Here is a 26,587-nt window from a genome sequence, read left to right as displayed (position 1 = left end):
ACGGTCACGGGCAGACCCAGGTGGACACGGCCAATGGGGCCAAAGAGCTCTCTCTGAAGGTCAAGGTTGCACAACTGTAGCTGGAAACGTCAGGAACAGTCACAAACGAGCCACATGGAGAATGAAAAGGGACGTGACCGCAGACCCAACATGAAGGGACACGCCGTGGAGACAAGAAGGACCAACACCACTCAACAGACAGGCCTGAGGACACCGGCGGTGGCGAGACTGAAACTGCAACTGAAACACCACCAGACCCAGGTGAGACGGCTCTACCACCAGGGAACAAGCGACCCGGGGGCAGACTGCAGGAGCAGCCCCCACCACGCCAAAGCCGAGCACAGACCCTGAGAAGAGAGACAGCAGGCGCCACCGCAGAGCCCAGGACAGACCTCGGACAGACAGCACAGAAAGGAGACGGGGCCCTGCCGAGGGGGCGCTGACCGAGGGTTCAGAGGTGGCCTGACACTTCAAAGTCAGGGTATGAGCCGGGCACAAGGCCACACAAGTGATTCCAGCAGCTCAGGAGGCTGACACAGGTGGCACACAGGTTGGAGGCCAGCCTCAGCTACTTAGTGAGACCTGTCTCAAAACAAAAAGGACTGGGGATGTAGCTCAGTGGTGAACTGCCCTGGGGGTCAATCCTCAGTACAAAAGGAAAGGTCAGGCCCGTAACTGTGACTTGGACCAACCGGTTAGAAAGGAGACGGCTCACTAAGTTAGGAGGAGCCAGCCTTGATGCAATCCGTCACTCACGACTGAGAGTCTAAGGAAACTAGAGCAAGAGACCCCACATTGCTCTCTTGGGAGGCCAGGACATCCATGTCCCTGCACACAGGAAATCCCGAGGGGTCTAGGGAAAAGCTCCTGGAACCAATAATGAACCTGAGGCCCCACAGGACACCAGCAGTGCACAAAAAACAGCCGTGGCCAAGAGTGGACAGTGGAATGTGGACAAAGCCACCAAAAGCAGTGTTCAGCCTCAAGGTCCCTGAGCCACTTCCAACAGAACAATGATAAACACAAGACCCACCCCTGGAAAGCCCCGAGGCACTGCCGAGACAAGTCAACAGAAAGGCGCACTCCGGGCACACAGGGCGCCCTTAAGAGGGCCATTCTTACAGAGGTCTGCAGACGCCACGCAACTGAGTTGAAACTACAGCAGGATTTTAAAACAAAAATCGACAAGGTGATTCTGAGATGTTCACTGACACACCAAGGACCTGAGGGTCCACAGCACTGCACAGAGGAGCAAGCTGGAGGGCACCAGCCTGCCTGGCCTGAGCAGGATTGCAGCCTGGGGACCCAGCACAGCAGCACAGCAGTACAGAGAAATCCAGGAACGTGGGCACACGGTGTTCAGAAAGGCACCCACGCAGCCAATGGGCAAAGATGGCTGTCTCGACAAATGGTGCTAAAAGTATTTTTAAAAAGTGACCCTCAACCCTTCCTGAGGGCACATGCAGGAGTGAACTCCAAATGCACCACAAGCCTAGCTATGGGCGGGAGCCATGAGCACCGTGGACACCCTGCAGGTGTCCGCAGGCTCTGCATGGCTCCCCACGGTGGGCGCTGTGCTTGACTGGCAGCTCTGCAGTCCCAGGCCGTGCAGCACAGGCTCTCATGGGGCCACGGCTGGGCCCCAAGTCGCACCATGTTGGGGTGGCAGGTGCCCCTCAGTGCGCGATCTCTGCTCACAAAGCTGCTAGGATCCAGTCGCAGCTCCACCCCAGGGACCTGGCCCCATCGCCTCTCAAGAGCCCATCTCTGACACACAGTCAGCAGAGTGCCCACCTTTGAGGGCCGTGAACAAGACCCTGGGTCCAACTGCCACCTCAGGGGACACACCACATTCAGGACATAGCTATGGTGAAGCATTCCTGATCTGCCTAACGCTGAAAGTTCCTGCTCTTCTTAAGAGACTCTTAAAATGAAGAGGCCGCCACGATGCAAGGAAAAGACTCTGCACACTGGCACCGACCCGGGCTGCGCAGAGGGCGGCACGGACGCTCGGGTCCAATGCTCAGGACAAACAGCCCCGGGAATCAGAGGCACCATGTGAAGAGACGCCCCGAGGGAAGACAGAGAAGGGACTGTGCGGGGAAGACGCCCCACAGCCCTCCTCCAAAGAGATGTACACTGAGGCCACAGTCAAGTGGCACTTACAGCCCCACGGCCTAGGCTCCAGGCAGAAAGGCCAAGGCTGTGAAGGGCAGACGCCCCGGCTGCACTGGTCTGCTGGGCAGGAGGGAAGGTGGCAGGGCCTTGGGGAGCTCCTTGGCGCCTCTCCAGCTTGGGCATGCTCCACTCCCAGCATCTCGCCCGGGAGGACCAGGCACACAGACCTGGAGACACGCGCTGGCTGGAGAGGCCCCGCGGGCCCTGCGGGCGAGACAAGCAGAGTATGAGTCAGCCACACAAGAGCACCACTCAGCAATGAGAGTTGGCTCTTACCACACGTGGCCACGTGACGCAACCTCAGAAACCCCACACAGGAGACGACCCAGGCCCAGGAGGCCACGGACTTCACGGTTCCATGCATTGAGCTCAGAAGACGCAAAGCTACTCACAGCATGGAAATCAGGCCAGTGGTCACAGGTGGGAAGGAGCCCACAGCCTCCTCCAAGTGAGGCAAGCACCCTGTACCTGCCTGGTGGAGATGCACACAGACGGCACACCCAGGGCCGGCACACCGTGGCACTGGGAGGCCCACAGAAGACGAGGGGCAAGGGGGGCTCATGGACCCCTGCCTGCCACTGGCCCCAGACCCAGGAGAGGCTGAGTGGGACAGGTGGGACAGGGCCAGTGCCCTGCAGAAGAGGCACAGCATCCCTGGAGAGCTCCAGGCAAGGCCAGGGGGCTCCTGTGTGAGAGGAGGTCCTCAGAATCCCCATAAGAAGTCCTGGGCGGTTCTAAGAGCCACAGTCCTCTCCTGGGGCTGACGGACCTGCGGGATGCAAGAGCAGCCGCAGCCCCACCAGGGGAACGCGCCCCGCACTTCCCCCCACCTGATGAGAGCCACCACCACACCTGACCGCCCTCAGTCGTGGAGGCTGAGGACAGAAGCAGTGACCGCCAGCAAGAGCTCCTGTGAGGCATGAGGGCAGCGGCCTGGTGCTTGGAGACCACTGAAGGCCTGAGCCGCCCTCAGTGCACACACAGGCCATGGGAAGCGCGGCGTCGCCCACATGGAGAGGGTGCTGCAGGGCACAGTGGGCCACAGAAGGCGGCCAGGGCAACAAAGGACACTGCTCACCACATCTGCCCCCACGGGACAACCTAACACTCTCCGGGAGACAGCACAGCACAGCCACTGGGAGCCACGGCTTCACGAGGCGCAGACCAGGGAACAGAGCTGGCCGGAAGCAGGGTGACAGCACGCAGCGAAACAGGCAGCAACAGAGGCGGCCCCGCAGCGAGGCTGTCAGCGATCACAACACGGCTGGCAGGGCAAAGCGCCCACCACACACGTGGGCACAGCAAGGGCAAAACGGAAGATGTACAAAGGAGCCAAGGGCAACTTTGAGGGATGAAACATATGATAAATTCCTAAAATAAAAATTCTCTAGAAGGGCTTAATGAGAGTAGATGCTGCAAGAGAAAAGAGCATCACTTAGAAAGCAGCAACAGACACTGTCCCAGCTGGTATCCGGGGAGAGCAAAGGAGAAAGGGGGAGACTGAAGCCTGCGACCCAGGGACAGCAGCCACGGGAAGCAGGGTGTGATCAGTGATCCGGAGAGGAGGGAGCGCTCGGAAGGCGCTGGAAGGAGAGTGACTAGACCCTCCAGATGCAAGCAAGAGCACAAACCCACAGAACCAAGACAGGCAGCACAGCAGACTAAGGAGAGCACAGAGAAAGCCCAGAAGAAAGAGCGAGAGAGGACCGGGCGGCAGCCAGGCAGAGGGCCCACTGAAAGTCAGACACAGCAGGAAACAGGAGAAGGGACAAGAGCACGAGCACTGTGGGACAACAGCAAATGGGCCAGCACGCTCACAGCTGGCACGGCCCTCAGGGAAAGCAGAGGGAGGGAAAACCTGAAAAGACACAGATGAGATCCAACCCAGATTCAAGCATCTTACAGGACCCTAAGCAGATCCTTACCCACCAATAAGAATGGTACGACACTCATGTGCACCATGTCCCAATGGTTCAGAATCAAGGACGGAAAGTATTGAGGCCGCCAGAGAAAAGGACACGTCACTTACCTAGAAGCACTGAGAAAGAGCCAGCTGACTTCCCATCAGAAACCACAAGCTCCCAGAGGGAACAGGAGACATTTCTAAAGGGGTCAGAGAAAAACCGGGAACCCAGAACTCAATACCCAGAACAAAACGTATTTCAAAATGAAAATGCAGAGGCCACTTTCTCCAACAGACAAGACCAGAGAGGGTGCACCACCACTGCGCCCTCACACCTGCCTTCAGTAATGGCCAGCAGGGAGCCACAGAAGATGGGCCCACACAAAACAAGGTATCTCTGGAGGTGACCAACACCAAGGCTTAACAGAAACTCTGTGACCTGAACCCTCGGGAGGTGGCCAACAGCCGAAAGCAAGAGCAGCAGTGAGCACAGTGGCCGCACAGCACTAAGAGCAGGAGCAGGGCAGGACCAGGCACTGCAGGGCTCTCGGGCAGTGAGGCCCAACCACGCTACGTGCGAGGAGACGGCGGTGAGTGGACACTGAGGCCCAAGGAAGCAGCAGCACGAACACACGATGACACACACAGCCAAAAAACCGACTGACCCCTAAAAGACAGCAGGATGGCCTGGCCATGCAGCTCCGTCAGGCCCACCCTGAAAAGCAAGCTGGGTTACTAGTTTTTCAACTTGCAACAAAGAAACCCCAGGAAAACCCCACTAACACCCAGGAAAGAAGTCATACAGTCCCAACAGCCCCTAGAGGGAGGAGCAGGATGAAAACCCTCTGACTGGCCCTGTAGGCCTGCGCTCCTGCAGTGGACACAGACCTTCCAGGAAATGCAAACACACACCAGTGCACCTGGTGACCACGGCCACGGCAACCAGGCGCATCCAGGACACACACAGGCAGGGCCTCATGCCCGAGCGGGCTCTTCCCAGGAATGTACATGGGTCCACACCAAACACCATTTGAATCCACTCAATGTGTGACCAGAGGCCAGTCCTGGACTGTGCCCCTCGTCTCTACCTGCCATGGGGCCATAACAGGCCCAGGCCCTTGGGGACGTGCAATAGGCACTCAAGAGTGAGTGAGCATTAACCCACTCCTGCCCCTGCCCTGTCTTGCCAGGCCACGTCGAGGCACTGCGGGCAGAGTAAGGGCACACAGTGGAAAGGAGGGTGTGGCGGCAGACAGCCACACCAATACCTGAGCCCTGGGGCACGCAGCTTTGGGCAAGCGCAAGATACACAGGGACGTGACAGGGGGCCACAAACGAGAGCCCAAAGATGACACCAACCATCAATCACCCAGGATGAGAGGCTTGATTTCACTGGTTTATTTACTGGTTTTTAATTGCATGCTGGACTATATGCAAATTTACTTTCTTTATAAAAATACAGAAGACTCATTACAATCCCTCAATAAATGAGGCGCGTTTAGGAGAATCTGAAAGTGCACCATGGCTGTGGGAGGCTTCTGGGACACGGCAGCCTGCTGCCCCCAAGACATCTGGAGGACCCCAAGGCCACCTGCCGTTCTCAGGCTCACTGCGTTTGGACTTGTCCTGGCAGCCCTCCTCGTCACAAGACGAGCTTCCCCACACAGTCACTCTGCAGCAGGGAACTCCCAACTGTCCAGGCAGGACATCAGGACACAGGCGGGCAGGGACTGTGGCACTAAGGGGTAGGATAGGGAGGGAGAAAGGAGGCCAGGACACCATTCCTGCTGAGCCCTGCATGGTGTTTTGGGCACTAGACCTGAGTACTCGTGTCACAGAAGAGAGACCTCAAATACAGACAGGTCACCACACCTGGCCAAGGACACTCCACCAGTCAGCCACCAGGGACAAGCCATGTCTGCTAGCTGGGACCTGCTGGAGCCCTGCAGGAGCTTTAGGGGGGCAGCTGCTGACCTTGCAGCCAGCCCCAGCTCTGGGCAGGTGGCTACACCACGCCTTGGGCTGGGCTCCTCACGTCCCACTGCGGCTCCAAGGCACAGCTCCTCCTCCCCAGAGCCCAGAGGTCAGGCAGGGCCTTCCTTCCGTGCCCTGGCTCCTAGCGTCTGCAGAGCTCCGGCAGGCTCCCCTGGCTACAGGCTGCAGGGCTGTGGGAAGGGCTGGGCTCCTCTCCCAGCCCCACCCTCTCCATGGAGGCTGACCTGCCCAGGCACTGCTGCTGGGAACAGTGGCCTGAAGCTCAGCCACAGGAGCAGACACAGCCCATGCTGTGGGTGACACCCAGCCATGGAATGGTCAAGAAGCATGACCTGCAGGAGCCATGGAGGGCAGAGGGCAGGGTAGGCATGATGTCTGAGCCTGAGGCTGGGGGCTGGACGCTGGGAGCAGCCCCCAGCACCCCCTGCCCCTAGACCCCAGGCTCTGAGCACACATTGCTATGGTCTGACTCATGTTTTTAAAGACCACCTTGACCTCTGCATAGAATCAACCATTAGCACAAGATGAGAGGTGGGAGGACAGGTGGGGGCGGGGAAGGGGTACAGTGGTTGGACCAGATGGTCACATCGTAGGGGGTGAGAAGTGGTCAGGCAGGATTTCTCAAGAGGAGAGAGGATGGACCAGTTGATGGCCTGTGAGAATGGAGGCCTCTGACTGAGAGGTCCCGGTGGACAGGCCAGCCAGGAGACAAGAGGGTGCCGTTGGAGGGCCACCAGTAGAATCTGAGTACCCAAGAGGGATTCCAAGCTGTGAGGCAGGCAAGACAGGAGGAAGGGAGGGGGAAAAGGGGCCAGAGAAAGGCAAGCCGGCTGGGGCCCAGGGCAGAGCATCCACCAGCAAAGCAGCAGCTCAGGAGGGCGGGGCCGCCCGGCAGAGGAGACCTCCGAGGGAGAACGTCAACCCCGTGAAAGCGTGGGCCAGGAACCTGACAGACATTCCTCCAGAAAGACACATATGGCCAACAGCACAAAAGAGGAGCTGGACGTCGTGTGCCATCAGGAAAGCACTCATCAGGGACAAGGAGATGCCACCTCATTCCTACCAGGAGGACCAAATCTGGAGGGCAGTGAGAAGCGGCGTCAGGAGGTGGAGAGCCCAGAACTCTAGCCTGCCAGGGGCAAGCAGGGGGCAGCTCCCTCACCACCCTCCCCTGGCTGGCCGCCGCCCCTGCAGGCACTGCCTTGAGGCTCTTCACAGCTGCACCTCAGGCCACCTTCCTGTGGGGTGCCCAGAGGTGCCAGGTTCGGTCTCACCTGTGAAGTGAGGGAGCAGGGATGCTCCAGCCCCACCTTGGCCTCTGTCCACCCACAGCTCCCTCTACTCAGGTCCCTGCTCCTCAGCCACCTGAAATTCTCATCCCCAGCGCCCAGGGAGAGGGTCCCTATCAGACAGGCCAGGCCATGAGGTCAGCTCCTCACACCCAGCTGGCCATCCATTCACCATAGAGACTTGGTAAAACCTGAGGTCATTCCCTCACCTAGGAATTTTTATGGGGGCTGTGAGCCTGATATGGGGCAAGAGAGGCCCAGACCCCCTCCAGCCAGCTCCGCTGCATGTTCTGGGTCATTTCCCAGATCGGGGGAGGCAAACAAGAGGGCCATTTCTCCAAAAGCCCTGCACAGCTCTGACTTGGTCTTCCATGCCATCAATATGGTCTGGCCCAAGCCTAACACCTTCTCCCTGCCAGTCTCCCAGCAGGGCCCTCACAGAGTGGCAGTGGCCTCCTCTGGCTCCTCAAACTCACCCTGGTTGACACTGCTTCAGGGCCTGTGGTGGTGTGAGAAATGGCTGCAAAATCTTTGGCTTGCCTCTCCCCAAGAAGTAGAGTTCTCATCCTTCTCTTAAAACCCAGGCAGGCTTTGACCAACAAAGAACAGGACTGACCCCTGGCAACTTCTAAGAGGGACTATGAAGGACGAGACATCTGCCTTTTTTGCTGGAGTGTTCGCAGGAGGCCTGGGCTAGCAGGAGAGGAGGTGGCCATTCGGCCACCATGCCGGCAGGGAGCCCCACTGCCTAGGGAGACCAGGCAGCTGCTCCAGGGGACAGTCCCAGCAGAGCTGAGACCTGAGACATCCCAGGTGCCAGTCCTGGGCATAAAGGAACCTACAAATGATCTAACCACCCCTGCACACACCCCACCCACCCCAGGGCTATAAATAGTCCCAGTGCGGCCCAGACAAAGGCCTCCCCACTGCTCATGCCAGACCCTGACCCACCAACTCGGAGGCGTTTCATCCCACTGTCATTGAGGTCCTGCGTGCGGTCCAGCTCCAGGGCTGCTTGACAGCTTCCCCACCCACCCCCGAGCAGACTCCACATCCATGAACTCCCATCCAAGCCTCCCTGGCAGCAAGCAAGCCCGAGGACAGTCAGACACAACCCTTGCTCACTCTGCTCCCAGGCAAGGCCCTCCCCTGTCTCCGTTTCCCCACGAGCCATGAGGGGGCTTAGGTCTGGACAGCCAACCCTGTTCTGAGCGAGTCAGGTCATGGGGGCTCTGGAAGGCAGGTGGACAGGTCTGTGGCAGAGGAGCAGAGACACCAAGGTACGCTTCTGGCCCCAGAGCCAAGGTGGGTGCTGCTGCTGGAGCTGAGGTCACTGCGGGCCAGGCCCTGCGTCAGGCCACCTGCCCACTCCGCGGACAGCCCTCTCCTCTCCAAGGCCCACGTTTGGGGATAATGTCTTCACTAACCAGGCAGGTAGCCCAAGATACGTAAGTGAAGGCCACCTGGACACTCCCACCTTCTGGTCCCAGGGATACTCAGGAGACAGGCAGTGACACAGGGTTAAACACAATGATGTCACTGGGAATTGTTCCTAGTAACCGGCCACATTACGAGTCACACGCATCCAACAGCATCCACAGCCCCCACCACGAGCACATCTTCAAAGTCCCTGATGAGATGCAGGCACACCACTCACCCCAAGTGCAAAACGCTGCTTCCAGAACACTCGCTACTTAAACCCAACTCTGGTGTTGGCCTGAGGATATGAGGAAAGGCGCCAGAGGCACCACGTGTCACAGTGGCTCCTCAGATACTCTGAAGGTCCACGCTTCCTGGAATGGGCATCCAAAGCCTCTCTCACAACCAGAAACAAGGACTTCATTTTTACCAAGATCAAAAACGGATAGCAGGCGATGTCTGCCAAGGTCCGCTGGTGCCAGGAACACAGGGCACCTGCACGCACGGCCACTCCCTGGAGTGAGGACGGGGATGTCCCACGCCCTCACCCACAGCTCTGTGCAGGAGACACAGCAGGCCCTCATTGTGGTAGGTCCAGAGAGCAGCTCTGCTGACCGGGGATGAAGCACTCCGCATCCCTGCAGGCCAGAACCAGGACAGGTCCAGACTAGCTGGGATGGCACTGCTCATGCTGCCTGGAGAGCAGGGCTCCAGCCTGCAGGTCCCCAGAGCCCTGCAAGCCCACAAACCTGCCCAGCAGCCCAGGTGGAAGGAGCCTGCCCTTCTCCTCCCAGCCCACCAGGTCCTGGCTTAGCAGACAGCACCACCCGTGCCTCTCTTCTGGGGCTCAGACCTCATCCCAGCCCAGTCCTGCCCAGGGGAGGCTGACAGTGACTCTCTATGGAAGCCCAGTGGGACTCCCACAGGTGCAGAATCAAAACCAGGGGTCCCCACTCCAGCCCAGCCTGTGTGTCCACAGGTGTGCACATATGTGCAGGCCTGTCAGTGAGCCTGGGGCACTGCAAAGACCCCCTGGAGCATGCTGGTGACACGGAGCGTGTGCGAGCTGGCACGCACACCACCTGAGCACAGGTGTGTGTCTCAGCAGCGTCCACTCCACCTAGACGCCCACCGGGGGAGGGTGCTCACGTCTCAGGAGAGGCAGTTTAGGGTGAAGCTGCATGTGTGCGGCACCATGCACAGGCGCAGGGATGGCAGTTGCCACTCACAGGCTATCCCGAAGCTCCTGTGTGTCACTCGGTGTCCCCAAGGACCGGAGGCTCCTCTCCAAGGAGGTCACTGTCCAACAAAAGATGGGAAAAGCACAAGGATTAGAAGGACCCTCCCCAACCCATTGCCCTCTGCGTGGCCATAGTGGAAACTGGGCCCTGCATCAGAGACAGCCAGACCACTATGTGACCTGACACCAGGGCACAGCAGCCTCCTACAGGCTGGGTCCACCCCTCCTAGCAGAGGCCTACCCAACCCCCACAGGACCTTCTCCCCTATTGTGCCGGAGCAGGCCCAGGCCCAGGTACAGTCCACCCAGAGCAAGCCCACCTGGGCCTGGGGAAGGCCTGTCCCTCTCCCAGGGATGTCTGGGGTGTGGCTCTTGCTCCCCATCCTAGCCTCAGTGATCTCTGTTCCACCAGCCCTGCCATCGGGGTTCACTCCTTCCTCCCAGGGATCCCTACAGCCACAGAGCCAGTGAGGAGAGCCAGGGTGGGACAGGATCGAGGAGGAGAAGAGCTGACTGGACATGCAAGCAGCCCCCAGCTGCCCCCAAGAACCTGGGACTGTGGAAGGCAGGACAGTAGGGGCAGGGCAAGGTCAGGTACCAGCTAGCCTCCGATGTCACCTCAGTGACCCAGAGCAGCCAGGAGAGAGGGGGCAGGCAGATGGCATACCATTGGAGTGGATTTGGAAGACACTGGCTGAGGTCTCCTGGCTCAGCTCCTGGAGGTCACGAGGAACAACCTGTGTGGCTAGAGGAAGACAGGAGAAGAGGAGGCACAAGATGACCATGCTGCCTGTATGACCGGCCCCTCCAGCCTCTCCAGGTGGTTCCCAGAGGAGGGAGCCAGAGGCCCAGCTGCCCTGCACGCCACCCCTCCTGCCTTCCAGCTCTGCTTCCACAGGCAAAGGGTCAGGACAAATACCACCCCTGCCCTCCCAGGACCCAAGCTGGGGGGAGAGGCGGCTCCTCAAGGAGAGGGGACGTGGAGGCTCCGCACCCCAGCAGTAGCCTCCTGGGCACGCACATAAGGACTCCCATTCACACAAGACTCACACAAGAAGGCTCAGAGCAGCGCTGCTAGGTGGGAAGGAGGAGACTTCCCGCATGCCGTCAGGCCACCAGCAAGGACAAAGACGGGGCCTAGCTACACTGCAGAGTACTGCTCCACTGCTCAGCAGTAAGAGGAACGAGTCCTCCAAACACCAGGCTGGGGACAGATGCCACCAAATGTGTGATCCCATTCACACCACACATGCAGAGGTGGCAGCCCACAGAGATGGAGACGGCGGCTGCCAGCAGTCTGGGAGGGGGCGGTGACGCTAGCACAGGCCCAGCTGCCCCGGTGGATGGACACGCTCTGCAGTGGGAAGGTGGAGATGGCCACACAACCCTGTGACCGCACCAAGGGTCCGTGACTAGCATACTTTAAGAGTCCATCATAGGCTTTGTGCTAAGCACTTTTATCTCAATGTAACAAAACCACAGAAATCGACGTGGGGAAACTCCAAGTGCTGGGGAAGACAGTGTCCAGATGCGCACTGCTGGGTGACTGTGCAATGTGCAGCCATGCAACGAAGGTCTCGGCCACAGACACCAGGACACCTGCTGCCCTGCGGCCAGCCATCACACTCTGGACACCTACACAGAGAAACAAAGCCGAGGCCGCAGGAACCCTGGGTAAGAGAGTCCGTGGCAGCTATTCCTAAGAGCCCACCCTGGAAGGTGCAAGTGCAGGGGATGCAGGAGACTGGCAGGCACGTGTGCCCTGCCTGCGGGGGCGCCCTGGGCGTGACACTGTGCCAGGCGTCAGAGTGCACGGTCAGATCTCCAACAGAGAAAAGCAGTCTATGGTGGCTGGGGCTACGCTGGGCTGGGCTGGGGCAGGGCAGCAGGGACTTGCTGAATAGGGGAGGCCCCGTGCCTGGACAGGGCTGTGGGCAACACAGTGCAGGCATCTGCCAAAAGGCCCAGAATAGTACCATTTGGTTGCCTGCAGTTCACGCACTTAAAGTTCACCTCAAAAGGAAAGGAGAGGCAGTAACCAGGAAGTGAAAGGAGACCCGAGGGCTTCAGCTGCTCCAAAGGGCTCAGAGGCACGAGGAGGGCCAGCTGGGATGGCAGCAGGTGGGATCTAGGCAGTGGTGCACCCATGGTCACACTGCAACCCTTTCCACCTTCTCTGCGCTCACAAGTCTCCAAGATAAAACACTTAAGACTGAAGGACACGGAGCGAGGTCTGCCAGGGCATGTGGGGCAGGAGACACCAGGATGCCAATGGGTTGCTGTGGTTCAACTATGAGGTATCCACTCAAGCTCCTGTGTTGACATAGCAGGGGAAATAATGAATCATAAGAGCGATAACCCCATCAGCGGATTAATTCACTTGATGGATTAATAATGGGGCATGGCTGGGAAAAGTAGGCCACCAGGGGGTGTATCCTTGGGGATCATATCTTGTCCTCTGACTACTCCTTCCTTCAGCGACCATGATGTGAGCAATTTCCCTCCACAGTGCACTTCACCATGATGCTCCCCACCTCACCTGGGGATCCGAGCGATGGACTTGGCTAGCCATGGGAACCTCTGAAACTGTAAGCCAAATAAACTTCTCCTCCTCTAAACTGTCCTTGTATTCTGTTCACAGCAATGGAAAGCTGACTAACACAGAAACTGGTACCAGGAGTAGGGTCACTGCAGTGACTAACATGACCATATGGTTCAGAAGCCTTTGGAACTTGTTCATAGGAGGAGTTTGGAAAAGATTAGAGATGCAGGCTGGAGAAAGCTCTGAATGTTGTGAGCAGAGCTTAAAGTGCTTCTGGTGGGAGCCCAGAGGACCAGAACCCCAATAGGAACGCAGACAGTAAGAACTACGCTCATGGAGTTGCAGAGGGGAATGAGGATTCCATTGGGAACTGGACTAGAGATGTTCATGTTACATTCTGGCAAAAAAAGTTGTCTCCATTCTGTCCTGAGAGTTTGTGTAAGGCTGAACTTACAGTTGGTGGACTCACTAATCTGGTGGAAGGAAACTTAGGCAGCATTAAAATTAAAACCACAGCTTTGAGGCAGTGGCTCGGATGTTGCCAGCAGCTTTTAGCCAGGTTTACTAGAAGAATCAAGAACACAAGGCAGAAAGAAAAGATCTGAAAAACTTGCAGTTTGGCCAAAGGAACACGTAATATTAGGGCTCAGGAAGATGTGGGTGTTGAAGAGATGACTGCCACTAAAGAGAAACTAAGTACTTTGCCTAGAGACAATAGGACAATGCTGTGAGGCCATCTCAGGAACTAGAACACCACGCCCATGGCAGGTTCAAGGGTGCAGAAGTGAAAGAGATCACAAAGGCACCCTGCTTTCACAGGGGACCTAGAAAGCTGTTTCCCCAGGATTCATTTCACGGGGTTTGGCTGCCCAGGCACTCCCAGGACACTGTAGCCATGGTCCAAGGGAACCCAGCTACTGCTTAACCTGGCAGCAGACTTTGGCATCATCCATGTGGAGCTGGTTCTGCAGCAATGCACAATGCTGGAGGTGGAGGCCCAGAGGCTTCCCCTGGACTTCAAAGGAAAGCCTGAGAGGACAAGGGCAGCAGGGTCAGAATCCCTGCCGCTGGCCCTGAGAGGACCATGTGCAAAGCCAGGACAATGAAGCACAAACTGTAGTGGAGACCCCCAGGAGATCCCCAGGAGACCCCCCCAGGAGACGCCCCAGGAGACCCCCAGGAGACGCCCCAGGAGACCCCCAGGAGATGACCCAGGAGACCCCCAGGAGATGACCCAGGAGACCCCCATGAGATCCCCCAGGAGACCCCCAGGATACCCCCAGGAGACCCCCAGGATACCCCCAGGAGATCCAATAACATGCAACACCTGCCAAGGAAGGCTCTGGCTGTGGTCAGAACAGGCCTAGAGAAGCCACGTGGGTAAGAAAGGCCACGGAGGCGGCTGCCTAACCCTGCGGAGAGGAGATCTCACCACTGGGTGCTCCAGAAGTCAGACAGGAAGCTACAGCACTTTTTTGCCTAACTGGGTTTCGATCTTCTTTTGGTCCCAGCCTTCTTTGTAGGCCTCTGAGCCTTCCTTTTGGAACTGGAATATTTATCCTAGGCCAATGTATATTGGATATATATAATTTGCTTTTGATTTTTACACTGGCTCACAAGCAAGAGTTTACCTTGAGTCTCAGAGGAGACCTTGGACTTTTGCTGGAAATATAAACTATGGGGACTCTTGGAGATGGACTAAGTGTACTTTGCACTGTGAGATGGACATGAGCTTTGGGGGGCCAGGGTGGAATGCTATGGTTTGCATGTGAGATGTCCCCCCCCCCCAAGCTCCTGTATTAATTCAGGAAGTAAAATGGTGAGATTAAATTAGCGCTGTAACTTAGTGGACTAATAATGTGAATGGATTACTGGGCGTTGACCACAGGCAGGTGGGGTGTGCCTGGAAGAGGATGTGCCCTAGAGGGATATATCTTATCCTCCTGGCTCCTCTTCTGTTTCTGCTTCCCAGCCACCAAGAGCTGAGCAGCTTCCCTTTGACACTCCCTTCTGCCATAATGTCCTGCCTCACCTCAGGCCAGAGCAATGCAGTTGGCTGACTTCGGAAACCCAGAGCCAAAGTAAACTTTTCCTCCTCTAAGTTGTCCTTGATAGCTGTTCTTGGTTACAGCAATGAGCAGCTGGTTAGCACAGGGAACACCCAAAGGTCTGCGCTCTCTGAGCCAGCCTACGAGCCTAGAACAAAGTACCCCCTCCTGGGCTTGACGAGGTTTCTCCCTAGGCCACAGGCCCAAGCCCACTCCACAGAGTCACAGGGCTGGCTGGACCACGGCAGGGTCGGCCCTGCCTCTCTAGAATGAGCACACCCTGCTGAGGCACCAGCTCCTAGGCTCACAGGCCTGCCACGTCCCTCCCCTGCCAAGCCCCCAGGTCCAGCTGCTGTACTCAGCACAGCCTGGAAGCACAGCGAGGCTGCTCCACTCATGTCGCTGGCCTGAGAAACAGCGTCTGACAACCCTGCACACACCACTGCTGCACCTGCAAGGCGCTGGAGCCCCGCGATGCCTTCACCAAGCCCAGGCTCACGATGGACACAGCCAGGGCAGCAAAGAAAGGGACAGGACAGGATGAGCTGTGCCCATGGTGGAGGAGGGACCACCACTCTCCAGCAGAAGCACACAGAAGGAGCCCAACGACCAGAGTGCCACTCTCCCCACTTACAGATAAAGAGACCCAGGGCAGAAGCAGGAGACCCACCCAAGGCCACACCACCCACCCAAGGTCACACCACCAGAAAGGGGGTCTGACCTCGGGAAGGAAAATGTCAACCATCCAGTCCTGGGGGCTGCCCTTGCCCCTTCCAAATTACCTGTTGGAGGCTTTCAGCCAAAGTATTGTGCATGAACTACCATAGTCACGTGGGCAGGCTCCAAGGCCCAAGGTGGCTGTCCATTCTGCAGGATTCAATTCAGGGCTGGAGGAGGAGGGGTGGCCAGAGCTGCTGTACAAAGAGCACCCGTCCTGGGAGGAGGCAGGACCCCAGCGATCAGGCATCCTCCTCACTGCCACCCCTCAGCCAACTCATGAGGCAACACTGCCGGGCACTGTTCACTGCTAAGGAACCTCTGGTGTTATGGTTCGGATGTGAGACGTCCCTCAAAAGTTCATGTGTGAGAAAACGCAAGAAAGTTTAGAGGATACATAATTAGGTTATGAGAGCCTTAACGGATCAGTAAATTAATCCCCTGGTGGGGATTAATTGATTGGTAACTGAAAGCAGGTGGGACGTGGCTAGAGGAGGTGGACATTGGGGTGTGGCGTTGGGGTATATATTTGGTACCTGGCAAGTGAAGACTTCTCTCTTTGCTTCCTGATCATCATGTGAGCTGCTTCCCTCTGTCATATTCCTCCACCATGATGTTCTGCCTCACCTCAAGCCCAAGGAATAAAGCCCGCTATCCATGGACTGAGACCTCTGAATGAGCCCCCCAAATAAACCTTCCCTCTTCTATAATAGTTCTGGTCAGATCTGTTAATCACAGCAGTGAAAAAGCTGAGTAGAACAGAAATTGATGCTGTGACTAACCTGACTGTATGGTTCAGAAACTTTTGGAGCTTTCTGGAATTGGTGGGAGGAATTTTGAGATGCTTAGCAGTACAAGCTGGAAATGGTTTAGAAGTGGTAAGTGGAACTTAATGGCCAATTGTGGGGGGAGCTCAGAAGACCAGAACAGCAGGAGTACCATGGATAATGAAGATAGGACTCAAAGAGGTTTCGAGGAAAAGAAGGACACTACTTATGTCACGTTCTGGCTGGGAAGTTGTCTGCATATTGCCTGTGTCTTGAGACATTCTGTGAGACTGATTTTAAAAACAGTGGACTTTTTAATCCGGCAGAGGAAATTTCTAGAGAACACATAGCATTCAGGAGGCAGCATAAGATATTGTTGGAGGCTTTTAGCCAAATTATTGTGATAATTAGGACACTTGAAAAAAACTTGAAGGTGAGGGTAAAACTGGGACTAAGTAAGTTGCAGTTTTTAAAAACATTACTACCACTAAAGAAATGCGAAAGACTTTGCCCAGAGACAAGGAGAAAGATGGCCTCAGGGCATCTCAGGAGCTGACAAGACCATACACTTCTCAGATTCAAGGAGGTAAAACCAAAAATTCTCTTGAGAAGTGACCAGTGGGGTACCCTTGAGAAAATGCAAGAAGGTTTAGAGGACAAATAATTGGGTTATGAGAGCCTTAAACCAATCAGTGACTTAATCCCCTGGAGGGGATGAATTGAGGGTGACTGAAGGCAGCCAGGGTATGGCTGGAGGAGGTGGGCATTGGGGCATGGCTTTTGGTATATATTTTGTTATCTGGTGAGTGGAATCTCTCTTTGCTTCCTGATAATCATGTGAGCTGCTTCCCTCTGCCATATTCTTGCACTGTGATGTTCTGCCTCACCTCAAGCCCCAAGGAATGGAGCCAGCTGTCCATGGACTGTGACCTCTGAGATCATGGAATCATTTCCTCCTCTATAATTGTTCAGATCAGATCTGTTAGTCACAGCAGAAAAAAAAAAACTGACTAAAACACCAGGGATCAGAGCAGGGACGCACGATTCACCATGGCCACCCCACTATCCCTGATCTGGGAGCCCTCCAGGCCGCCTCCCACCCTGTCTGCCAGCAGACCCAGTGCCGTACACCCACAGCACTCATGCTGCACACCTGCAGGCCTGGACAGGTCTTTGCAGGCGATGGATAAATGTGACTAGAGTGGCCATGCTGGCCACCAGGTCCAACCTGCATCAGAAGTAGAGTCAGACACAGGAAGAGCCACAGCAGGACCGAAGGGCGAGGGGGGCTGTTCCCCAGCTGAGCCAGTAGTCCCAGGTGGCAGTCCTAGCAGGGGTCCAGTGCCCCAGCCCAGTTTCCTCCCCAGCAGGGTGGGAGAGGTAGCAACCCTTCCACACCACAAAGCCAGGGAGATTACCTGGTAGCCCTGACATTTCCTTCCGATGTATCCCTGGGCTGTGCCACTCTGCCTGGGTCTCCTCAAAGCCCACCTTCACTTTGGCCCAGGCCAAAGTCCACACAGCCCTTCTGGTCAAGGCTGACCGTGCCTTCTCCTGGTGGTCAAAGTCAGCTCCAGGCCCTGTGCTGTGGTCAGCCTCCAGGAGATGAGGACTTACTATGGAGGACAGGGAGCCTGAGAAGCCTGACAAGACCTGCCTTCCAGATGGGCCAGTTCTCACTAGCACCTCCCGGTTGAGGACAGTTCCTTGTGCCCTTACCCTCACAAGTCCTCCTGAGCCCCCTCATCCAGAGACGCCTGCCCCCTTCCGCTCATGACTGCCTGCCTCTGCTGCCTCAAGGAAGCCTCACTCCTCTGTATTGGCTCACTGCGGCTCCAGCTCCCTCCCACCCAGCTTGGTCAGTCCTGGCCACCCCTGTGGCCGACATGGCACCAACATGTGCAGGTGGCAGCCGAGGCAGAACAGAGGGCAGCTGAAGAGTGCAGTAGGAGGAGTGACCGCTGACCAGTAAGGAAACATGGAGAGGAAACACTCACGGTCCCCATCTGCCAAGGCAGGGCACTTGGGGCAGAACTGTAGCAAGATCACTGGGGCAGTAGAAGCTGCCTCCTGGCCTCCAAGACAAGCCCTCAGTGGCTGTGAGTGTGGTGTGGTGAGGCGTGCAGGGGCAGCCCCACAGCCCATGGCAGTGCTCTAGGAGGCAGGACTCCACCACACGCCACTGCCACACACACCCCCTTGGGGAGGCCCCTCCAAGCCTGAGATCTCCTCCCAAACCCAGCCTGCCATCCACAGGCTTGGGTTCTGGGACCTGTCACGGGGGCTCTCACAGCCTCAAGTTCTCAGCTGTGGACGGGGGATCATGACAGTTTTCCTACACAAAGACATGGAGCGAAAGCGCAGACAACAGCCACTCCCATTTTTTATTGTCTGCAAAAAGAAACCAAGGAGCTCTTTGGCTCCAAGCACCCTTGCTCTCCACAAGACCCAAGTTTAGGTGACATGGCAGTTTATGCCGGAGGGGACAGACCCTCCCCAGGCTACAGGGCAGCATCCATCCCCACCCTTTTCTTTTTCTGAAGGCCATGGCTGGGACAGCCTCTTCCAGCAAGTGTTGTGGCTCACTAGCTCGGCCCTGGCCGACACAGTACCTGGTGCTGGCACTGCCGCTCCCACAGGAACACATCTTCCAGGCACACAGCCCTGCATGCAGTGGCTGGGCGGGCTGCAGATGCTGCCTCTAGGCAACCAGGGAGACAGCAACAAGGCTCCATAGCCACAGGGCTGGATCAGCACTCCCCACAAGGGCCAGAGGCCGGCCTTCATAGGGCAGAGCTTGGCACCGAGGGCAGACACCATCTGCCTCGTTATCAGAGGTGTCCATGTGGTGGAAGGACACTGAGCCCAGGGCTGGGGGATGGGGGGTGGCCTGCATCCAGAAAGCTGAGCTGAGAGCCCAGGGGCCAGCCTGGCTACACCCAGGAGCACACGGCTCTTGGGGCTCTCTAAGTTCTGTGCAGCCGCCCGGTCACTGCAGAGCCCTGGTGGCCCAGCAAGCTGGAGGTCGTGGACCCGTCCAGTGTGTCCTGGCTGGCATGGGAGAGGTGTGCAACCCAGCTCTGGTCCAGGGTCCAAGCTGCCAAGGCCTGATGCAGAACACAGGTGTGGGCAGCCCAGGAGGCCCTGCCCCCAGGGGGAGCACAGGCATCTGGGCACACAGCAGAAGCACTGGGTTACTTCTGACCCTGCTGGGGGACCCGGAGAATGAGATCACAGGGAAAACAGGAGGGCCGGACTGCAGAGCCAAGGCAGGGTTGCCAGCTGGCACCCCGGGGTGCAGTCATCACAGGAGGGGAGAGATGTGTGTTGATGATGAAGATGGAGGCCCGAAGGCCCAGACACAGAGCAAAGACAGCTACAGCGTCCATCCCAGGATTGGCTCTTTGCCCTCCACCAAAATCTGGGGAGGACACCTGTGCAGAGTCCCCATCTCAGCAGACAAGAGCAACACCACAGGGAACACTGGCAGAGACCGCCTGGCCATGCAAGCTAGGGCACTGTGGGCCATCGCTCTGAAATCCTGGGCATGTAGCCACATAGCTGTGGGCATTTCCCAGCCTCCCTTGCAATCAAAGAGGTTGACTCTCGCTCCCCATGACCCACCACCCCAGAATTTGAGAAGTGAAGTGTGCGAGCTCCCTCTCACACGCTTAAAAGAAACAGCCACCCGACGGCTGCCTCTCACTCAGTCCTCCTGTCCTGGCTGGGATGCCGTGGGGTGCAACTCTGCTGTGACCACGCAGATGAAGGACAGCACCCTTGGGGAGAGGGCGCACACTGCCCACCTGGCCTGGCTGGACTGCGGTACAGGAGCGACACGTGCCCCATCTCCTGTGGGTCTCTGCCTCAACAGCACAGATGCCCTTCACCCAACACAAGCATGTCAGCATTCACTAAGAGAGGATGTGCTGTGGAGTGACCTCCTCAGCACACAAAGTGTGGAAGGGCAGTCCTCCTCTCTGCCCCTTGCCCTCCCAGGTCACACAGCCATAGGTGGCCACTCTCTGATGTGACAAAGGAGCCACACAATTCCCACCTAAGCCGCTCTCATTCGGGGCAGAGGACAGTTTAGGGCTGATGGAGAAAAGGGGGCCAGCCCAGACCCCCCAGACTGAAGCCACTCCAGACTGCAGAGCACAGGGAGGCAGGGGAAGCTGCAGTGGGTCAGAGAAGTGACACCAACCCTGAGCAGCACTCACTACTCCAGGACAGGGGCAGGGGAGAGAGACAGAAGGGCAATGCAGGGGGCAAACACCAAGGCGGCAGATTCAAACAGAAACACACAGCATCACACTAAAGATAAAGGAGCCAACGTGCCCGGCCAGGCCCGAGCCGCCAGCCGGGGCAGAGAGCTGGCATGAACTATACTGCGATTGAATACCATTATAAATCCAGTTCCTCGGCCGCCACAGCCACGTGTGCACACAGCACAACACTCCCGCTATCTCCAGAGGCTCTGGCAGACAGCACATCTCAACCACTGCAATCAGAAAACAGAGACTGTCCAATCAGAGGAAGGGAAGACTCCACTGTACAACTACTCCAAAGCCCTGCTGTTGATACGCAAGATCACGTCTTCGAAAGCTCTCGCATGGAGCCAGAGCAGCTGCACTCCTCCCAGGTAGAGCCAAAGGCAGGACACCTGCAACCTGGAGAAGAGACAAAACAGACCCAAACACACGGGAACCCGCATCCCCCAGCCCCAGAAACACAGGTGCACAAACTGACAACTGCAAGAAGGAACCTCAACCCACAGCGGAGTCCCGAGTCGACCCCCAACCCTGCACCCCCAGTCAACAGTTGTGGACAAAAAATGGGCAAGGACTCAGGTGAGGAGAACACGCCTCTGAGTGCAACCTGAGCGCACATGGGGGGTGCCCTGTTGCACAAGTCAGCGCACCTGGAGGACGCGCCGAGGTGGACACACAGACAGCAAGGTCACAGACATATCTGTGAGAGTGGACATCATGAAAAATACATTCTCTGAACACAACAGAATTAACTAGAGATCAGCAGCAAAAAGAAATCTGCCAGCATACATCATTACTTCACATTAAACAGCACACATCTAAATGAACGCCACGTAGAATAAATCACAGGGGAAACCAGAAAATATTTTAAATGAATGAAATGAAAGTGTGACATATTTATATAAGTAAAGCAATGCAAAAAAGAAAGTTTATAGCAACAAACATATTAGAAAATAAGAATGGGCCTAAGTCGATTATCTAACAAAAGCAAAATGAACCTAAATAAACAAAAGGAACAAAAAACAAAGATGATCAAACATAATTTAATAGACATGGAGAAAATCAATATAATCAGGTTCTCTCAAATGATGAATAAAATCAGTACATTTACATCAGACTAATTCTAAGACCACAAACTTAAACCAGACTAACCAAGGACAAAAGAGCCAATGCAGAGCAGCCAGCCCCCAGGAGAGGAGGGGAGCGCCACTGCAGACCAGCAGAGAGGAGACTTGGGGTCTCTGGCAGTCTCACGGGATTAACCTACAACTTACTCCAACAGACATTCAGATAGACGGAAGCAAGTGGGCAGCCAAGTGAACGGCCATCTGCCTGAGACAGAGACAGCAAAGCAGCCCAGCACCTAAAACCCAACTGACCCAAACCCATCACGCACACGCTGACTCAGTGTGCGTCACAGGTTCAAGTGCAGAAGCCTGAGGCCCAGAACTTCTACACTTAGAGCAGCAGGGACTTCTCACAGCCTGGGAGTGGGCAAAGACTTATGAGGCAGGACACAAACAAAGGCACAGAGGGAGAAACTGCTCAAACAGTGAGACTTTTCACCTGCAAAAACAAAGACAAGCCACAGTCTGAAGAAAATATTCAAATTCAGACACGTGACAAGATAACATAATGTTCAGAATAATGAGCTCAGTGACACTGTAACCCGATATCACACTGCGATGGGTTCAAATAGACACTACAAATAGCCAGTACACACAGCAGGACGCTCCACACCAGGGAAAGGCAAACCCAACCTCAACCAACCAGACACCAGTCCTCACCACCCACGGTGCCTGGACCCCCGAAGTCCCACGACGCCAGCTCTGGCAAGGGTGGAGAGCAAGTGCGCTCGCTCCCACTGCTCAGGTACAAGCACTGGGAAAAACAGTGTGCTGGTGGTCAAAGCCGCAATTCAACTCCTAGGTGTCAATCCCCGCCTAAGTAGAAGCACCGCCCTGTGAAGACTGTCCCAAAACGCCAACAGCACCGACTGCGGAGCACTCAATCCCACTCTCCAGAAGAGAAGGTTGAGGCTGGAAGAGTCACCAGCAACATGAAGGTGCATGGGAGGTGCCACCACAGAAGAGCCAGATCATGCAAGGCCAGGGGCAGGAAGCGGATGCTAGAGAGCACGGGCTGCCTGCAAGTGACAAGATCTGCTCTAGAGTTACATGGAGGTGACAGACGCATGACGGCAAGAATATGCTGAAAACCACTGAACTACACACCGTAAGAAGGGTGAAATGGTGAATTCTGATGTGTGACTATTATTTCATTTAAGAAATAAAATAATAAAATAAGAGACTGTGGTGCCTGCCAAAGGCCCAGCACCAGCTCAACTTAGCAAGACCCTGGCTGTGTGGCCTCAGGCAGCCCCTCAACCTCACCTCTGCAGGAAGCAAGTGAGGGCCCCACAGTCTGGACCCAGGGACCTTTCCAGACCTTGCCCTCAGAGATCCCAGGGCCCCCACCACCTGACAGCACACGGGCAGGTCCTACAGCTTCCAGGACACCACGTCCTGCAGAAAACAAGGAACAGCAGCCAGAAGACTGTCCAGCACAGGGTGGTATCGGAGAAGGGGACAGTACACATGCCAGCTGCTAGTCAGATGGCACCATCTTCACAAGTCTTAAGTTCTCTACCTGTTTTAAGGACCTGGTTTCAAAGCTCTCCAAGGCCCACCCTCAGGCCAGGGGCCTGGAGCACCTGTTCAGACACTGTGCAGTCTGCCAGCTCTGCCACAGGCATCGGCACGGGGCACCTAGTCTTCACTGCACACGCCCCTGGGCGGCAGAGCAGATCTGAGCACACACACTAGGGACCGTCATGGTCATCCAGCCACAGCCCTGAGCTCTGGAGACATTGTAACCCGATATCACACTGCAGGCCCTGCAGAACAGGGCCTCGACCCTCCACAACTGGGATCCTCTGCAGGGCCCACAACTCCTTCCTGGCCTAGTACAGCAGCTGCTGCCATGGCCTAGGAGTCACCCACACCTGCACATATCTGGGCCCCACTCAGAGCTCCTGGACTTCAGGCCTAACTGACCTCTCTTGACCTCCCCAACCTGTCATTTGCCCCCAGAGTTACACCCTCTGGGTGCTCCAAGAAAGGCCCTAGGCAAACCCTTCCCCCAGGTCTCAACCTGCCCACCATAATGCAGGAGGCTGAATCCACCAGGACTGAGGTCTCTGACGGGCAGGGACATAGCGTAGGGTACGGTGGCACCCTCCTGCATCCCAGCCACTTGGAGGCTGAGACTGGAAATCGGCTTGAGCCCAGGTATTCAGAGCCAACCTGTCAAACACAGCAACAGGCCCCCTCTTAAAAATAAATAAGCAGAAGGATTTCAAGTTCAAGGCCAGCCTCAGAAACTTAGCAAGACCCTAAGCAACTTATAAATAAAAAAACAAAATGGGGTGGGGATGTGGTTCAGTGGTTAAGTGCCCCTGGGTATAATCCATGATAATAACTAGATAAAAAAATAAATACCATCACACAGCAGCATTATCTCACATTACAGCTCTGAAACCAGGTCATTGAACCAACTTAGCAAGTCACAGTGAGCATTTTTTTTTTTTAAATGAATAGGACAGGAAAAAGCAGCAAAATATCCAGCTTTGAAATTCCTGTAACTCAGCAGTGGTTACAATCCCAACATCTCTTACTCCCATCACATTGAAGAGACTGCCTAAATGACTGGGAGAAGAGAAGTAGGCTCACTTGTCCCTGTGCTCCGCGTGGCTCCAGGACAGGGCAAGGCGGGCCCTGGCAAGAGCTAGGTGGGCAGTCACCACCCACTTCTGAGCACCTTGGCACATTAAAGATGTCTGAACATCATGAACAGGCATAAGTGAACGAGGGAGTGGGGCAACGAACAATGAACGAGGACATTCTGAATGACAACAGTGGGACAGAGGAAGACATGGACAGGGAGGAGACCACTGTGGAGGAAGGTGTAGCAATGCGGCCAAGGTGCAGCCACCCTCCCTCTGGCCACCGCACAGGTCTGGAGGGCGAGCTGGCCCAGGAACTCACCTTTGGGCAGCTCGAGGCCAATGCCCTCGGCAGGCAGGGCTGGGCAGGAGAAGGTCTTGGCCACTGCCTGCTCCACAGGTGTGAGGGCCAAGGCCTGTGGCTTGCCGGAGCCCAGGCCAGGATCAGGGGTGGCCTTCTGGAGGTCGCCCAGCTTGCGCCGCACAACAGCACGCAGGTCCCGCCACTTGTGCTTCAGGTCAACGACGTCACGGCGGCAGTAGCCCAGGGCATTCACGGCCTGCAGGATGCGGCTCCACACACGGTACCTACGGGTGGCCTCGGCCTTCATCAGCCCCGTGCCAAACAGCAGCTGGTGGTGCTTGCTGACCTTGGACACCAGCACCTCCGTCTCCTGCAGGCAGAAGTTGGGCTTCCTCTTCTTGGCCCGGCTGGCACTCGGTCCCGCCCTCCGGCCAGGGGGCCCCAGAGCAGGGTCCTTCCTCGGGCCAGAGGCAGGGGGCGAGGCGGGCTCCAGGGTCCGGCGGCCCTTGGAGGCAGCGCCTAGTCCTGGAAAGGCACCAAAGCGGGTGTTTAGGCCCCTGGACCTGGCGGGGGTGGCAGCTCGGCAGAGCTCCCAGGGTGCCTCCTCTGTGGTTGCTGCTTCAGGACACAGCTGCCTGCTCCTGACTACCTCCCTGCTGGGCACCCAGAGTCCTGGGTTCAAGACCCCCTAGCTTCCACTGGCCTGCCTGTCTTCCCTTCTTCTTCACCACCATGGCAGAAAGGCAGGGACAGCCACCCCTGGGCCCTGTCCATCCCGCTGGGGCTACCCCTAGGACAACCCCTGCCTGAGAACAGCCCTTGCCAGCAAAAGGCCAGAGAGCCATCTACACCTGGCCGCCTGCCAAAGCACAGCCTCATGAGCCCAGTGGGCACTGGCCTTGGCCTCCATGCCCACGCTGGAGCATGGCAGCAGCAGGAGAGAAAGCCTGATTTGCAGTACGCTCCCCTGCCACCCAGTGTGCCACAGCCCTCCCGCCCCAGCCCACCGGGGCCCCGGCCAGGCCAGCAAGCAGCACCAGAGCCTCCCTGTCTTTCCCTACCCGTGAGCTTTGTCTCCAAGCTGTGGCTTCCTGGAGGCAAGGGCCCGGTCTGCTGCCAAGAAAATACTCAGCTCCGTAGGAGCAAGGGTGGGCTTCCCACAGGCAGGGGCACAGCCCCCAATGCTGGAAGACTTTCGGGGCAGACTTTTTTAAGGTACCTAAGCCCCCTCAAGAGAAGCATGCAAGACCAACAGCTCTGCCCTGTCCCCCTGGCCAGTTCCCTAGAAGCACCAAGAAGAGGCCTCTCTGGCAGGAGGAAAGTCCACCCAGGCCCTTCTGCAGAGGCCACCTTCCCTGTGCCTCCTCCACCGTACACCTGCCTGAGGGCTGCACTGCCCCAAGCTACCCTGGTCTTACAGACTCTGCGAGGGGACCCAGGCCTCCTGGCTCACTGTCCAGAAATGGCCACACATACTCCAGTTCTGCCTTGGGACGAGGAGACCAGCCAGGAGGGCAGTATTATGGTTTGGATGTGAAGTGTACCCCAAAAGCTTATGTGTGAGACAATGCAAGAAGGTTCAGAGGAGAAATGATTGGATTGTGAGTCTTGACCCAATCAGTGAATTAATCCCTTAATGAGGATTATCTGAGTGGTAACTGGAGTGGTAGGGAATGGGTGGAGGAGGTGGGACTTGGCCTTGGGGTATATATTTTGTATCTGGGGGATAGAAACTCTCTCTGCTTCCTGATCAACATGTGAGCTGCTTCCTTCTGCCAACTCTTCCACCATGCTGTTCTGCCTCCCCTCAAGCCCTGAAGAATGGAGCCAGCCTTCTATGGACTAAGACCTCTGTGAGCCTCTACAGTTGTTCTGGTCAGATCCTTTAGCCACAGCAGAGAAACAGCTAAGTCAGGGAGGAGAGAGGGAAGGATGCAATCTAGCTGCTCTAGGGGTGGAGGCTCCCACAGGACAAAGAACCGCACCAGGTGATCTTCAGAGACAGAGTAAGAGCAAATGCTCTGGACACCTGGGGAGAAAGGCCACAGATGCAGCCCTGGCCAATCACAGACGGGGGTGATGCCCGGACCTACGCCTAGTGTCTGAGAACCTGCAGGGCCCCCTTCCCACGCTCTCCCTGCAGGAGACACAGTCTCCACCCAGCAGTCACTGCCCAGAGGAGGTACAGAC

General features: G+C 56.6%; 1 protein-coding gene across 4 annotated transcripts in view; it reads right to left on the bottom strand.

The window, feature by feature from the left end:
• The window catches only part of Tsnare1 (t-SNARE domain containing 1), a 116,784-nt gene that overhangs the window by 37,229 nt on the left and 52,968 nt on the right, over positions 1–26,587 (bottom strand). For all 4 annotated transcript variants that reach the window (XM_046449016.2, XM_058580841.1, XM_058580840.1 and 1 more), the window contains exons 3-5: positions 24,416–24,922; positions 10,692–10,769; positions 10,014–10,083 (exon numbers count right to left, since the gene is read on the bottom strand). In XM_046449016.2, the coding sequence (XP_046304972.1) occupies positions 10,014–10,083; positions 10,692–10,769; positions 24,416–24,922 (655 nt within the window). The remainder of the gene's footprint in view (positions 1–10,013; positions 10,084–10,691; positions 10,770–24,415; positions 24,923–26,587) is intronic.

The sequence above is a fragment of the Marmota monax genome, unplaced genomic scaffold (assembly GCF_021218885.2).
Source record: "Marmota monax isolate L192 unplaced genomic scaffold, Marmota_monax_Labrador192_F-V1.1 WCK01_AAM20220418_F8-fsc00073, whole genome shotgun sequence".
Taxonomy (NCBI): domain Eukaryota; kingdom Metazoa; phylum Chordata; class Mammalia; order Rodentia; family Sciuridae; genus Marmota; species Marmota monax.
This window is presented reverse-complemented; position numbering and strand designations above follow the sequence as displayed.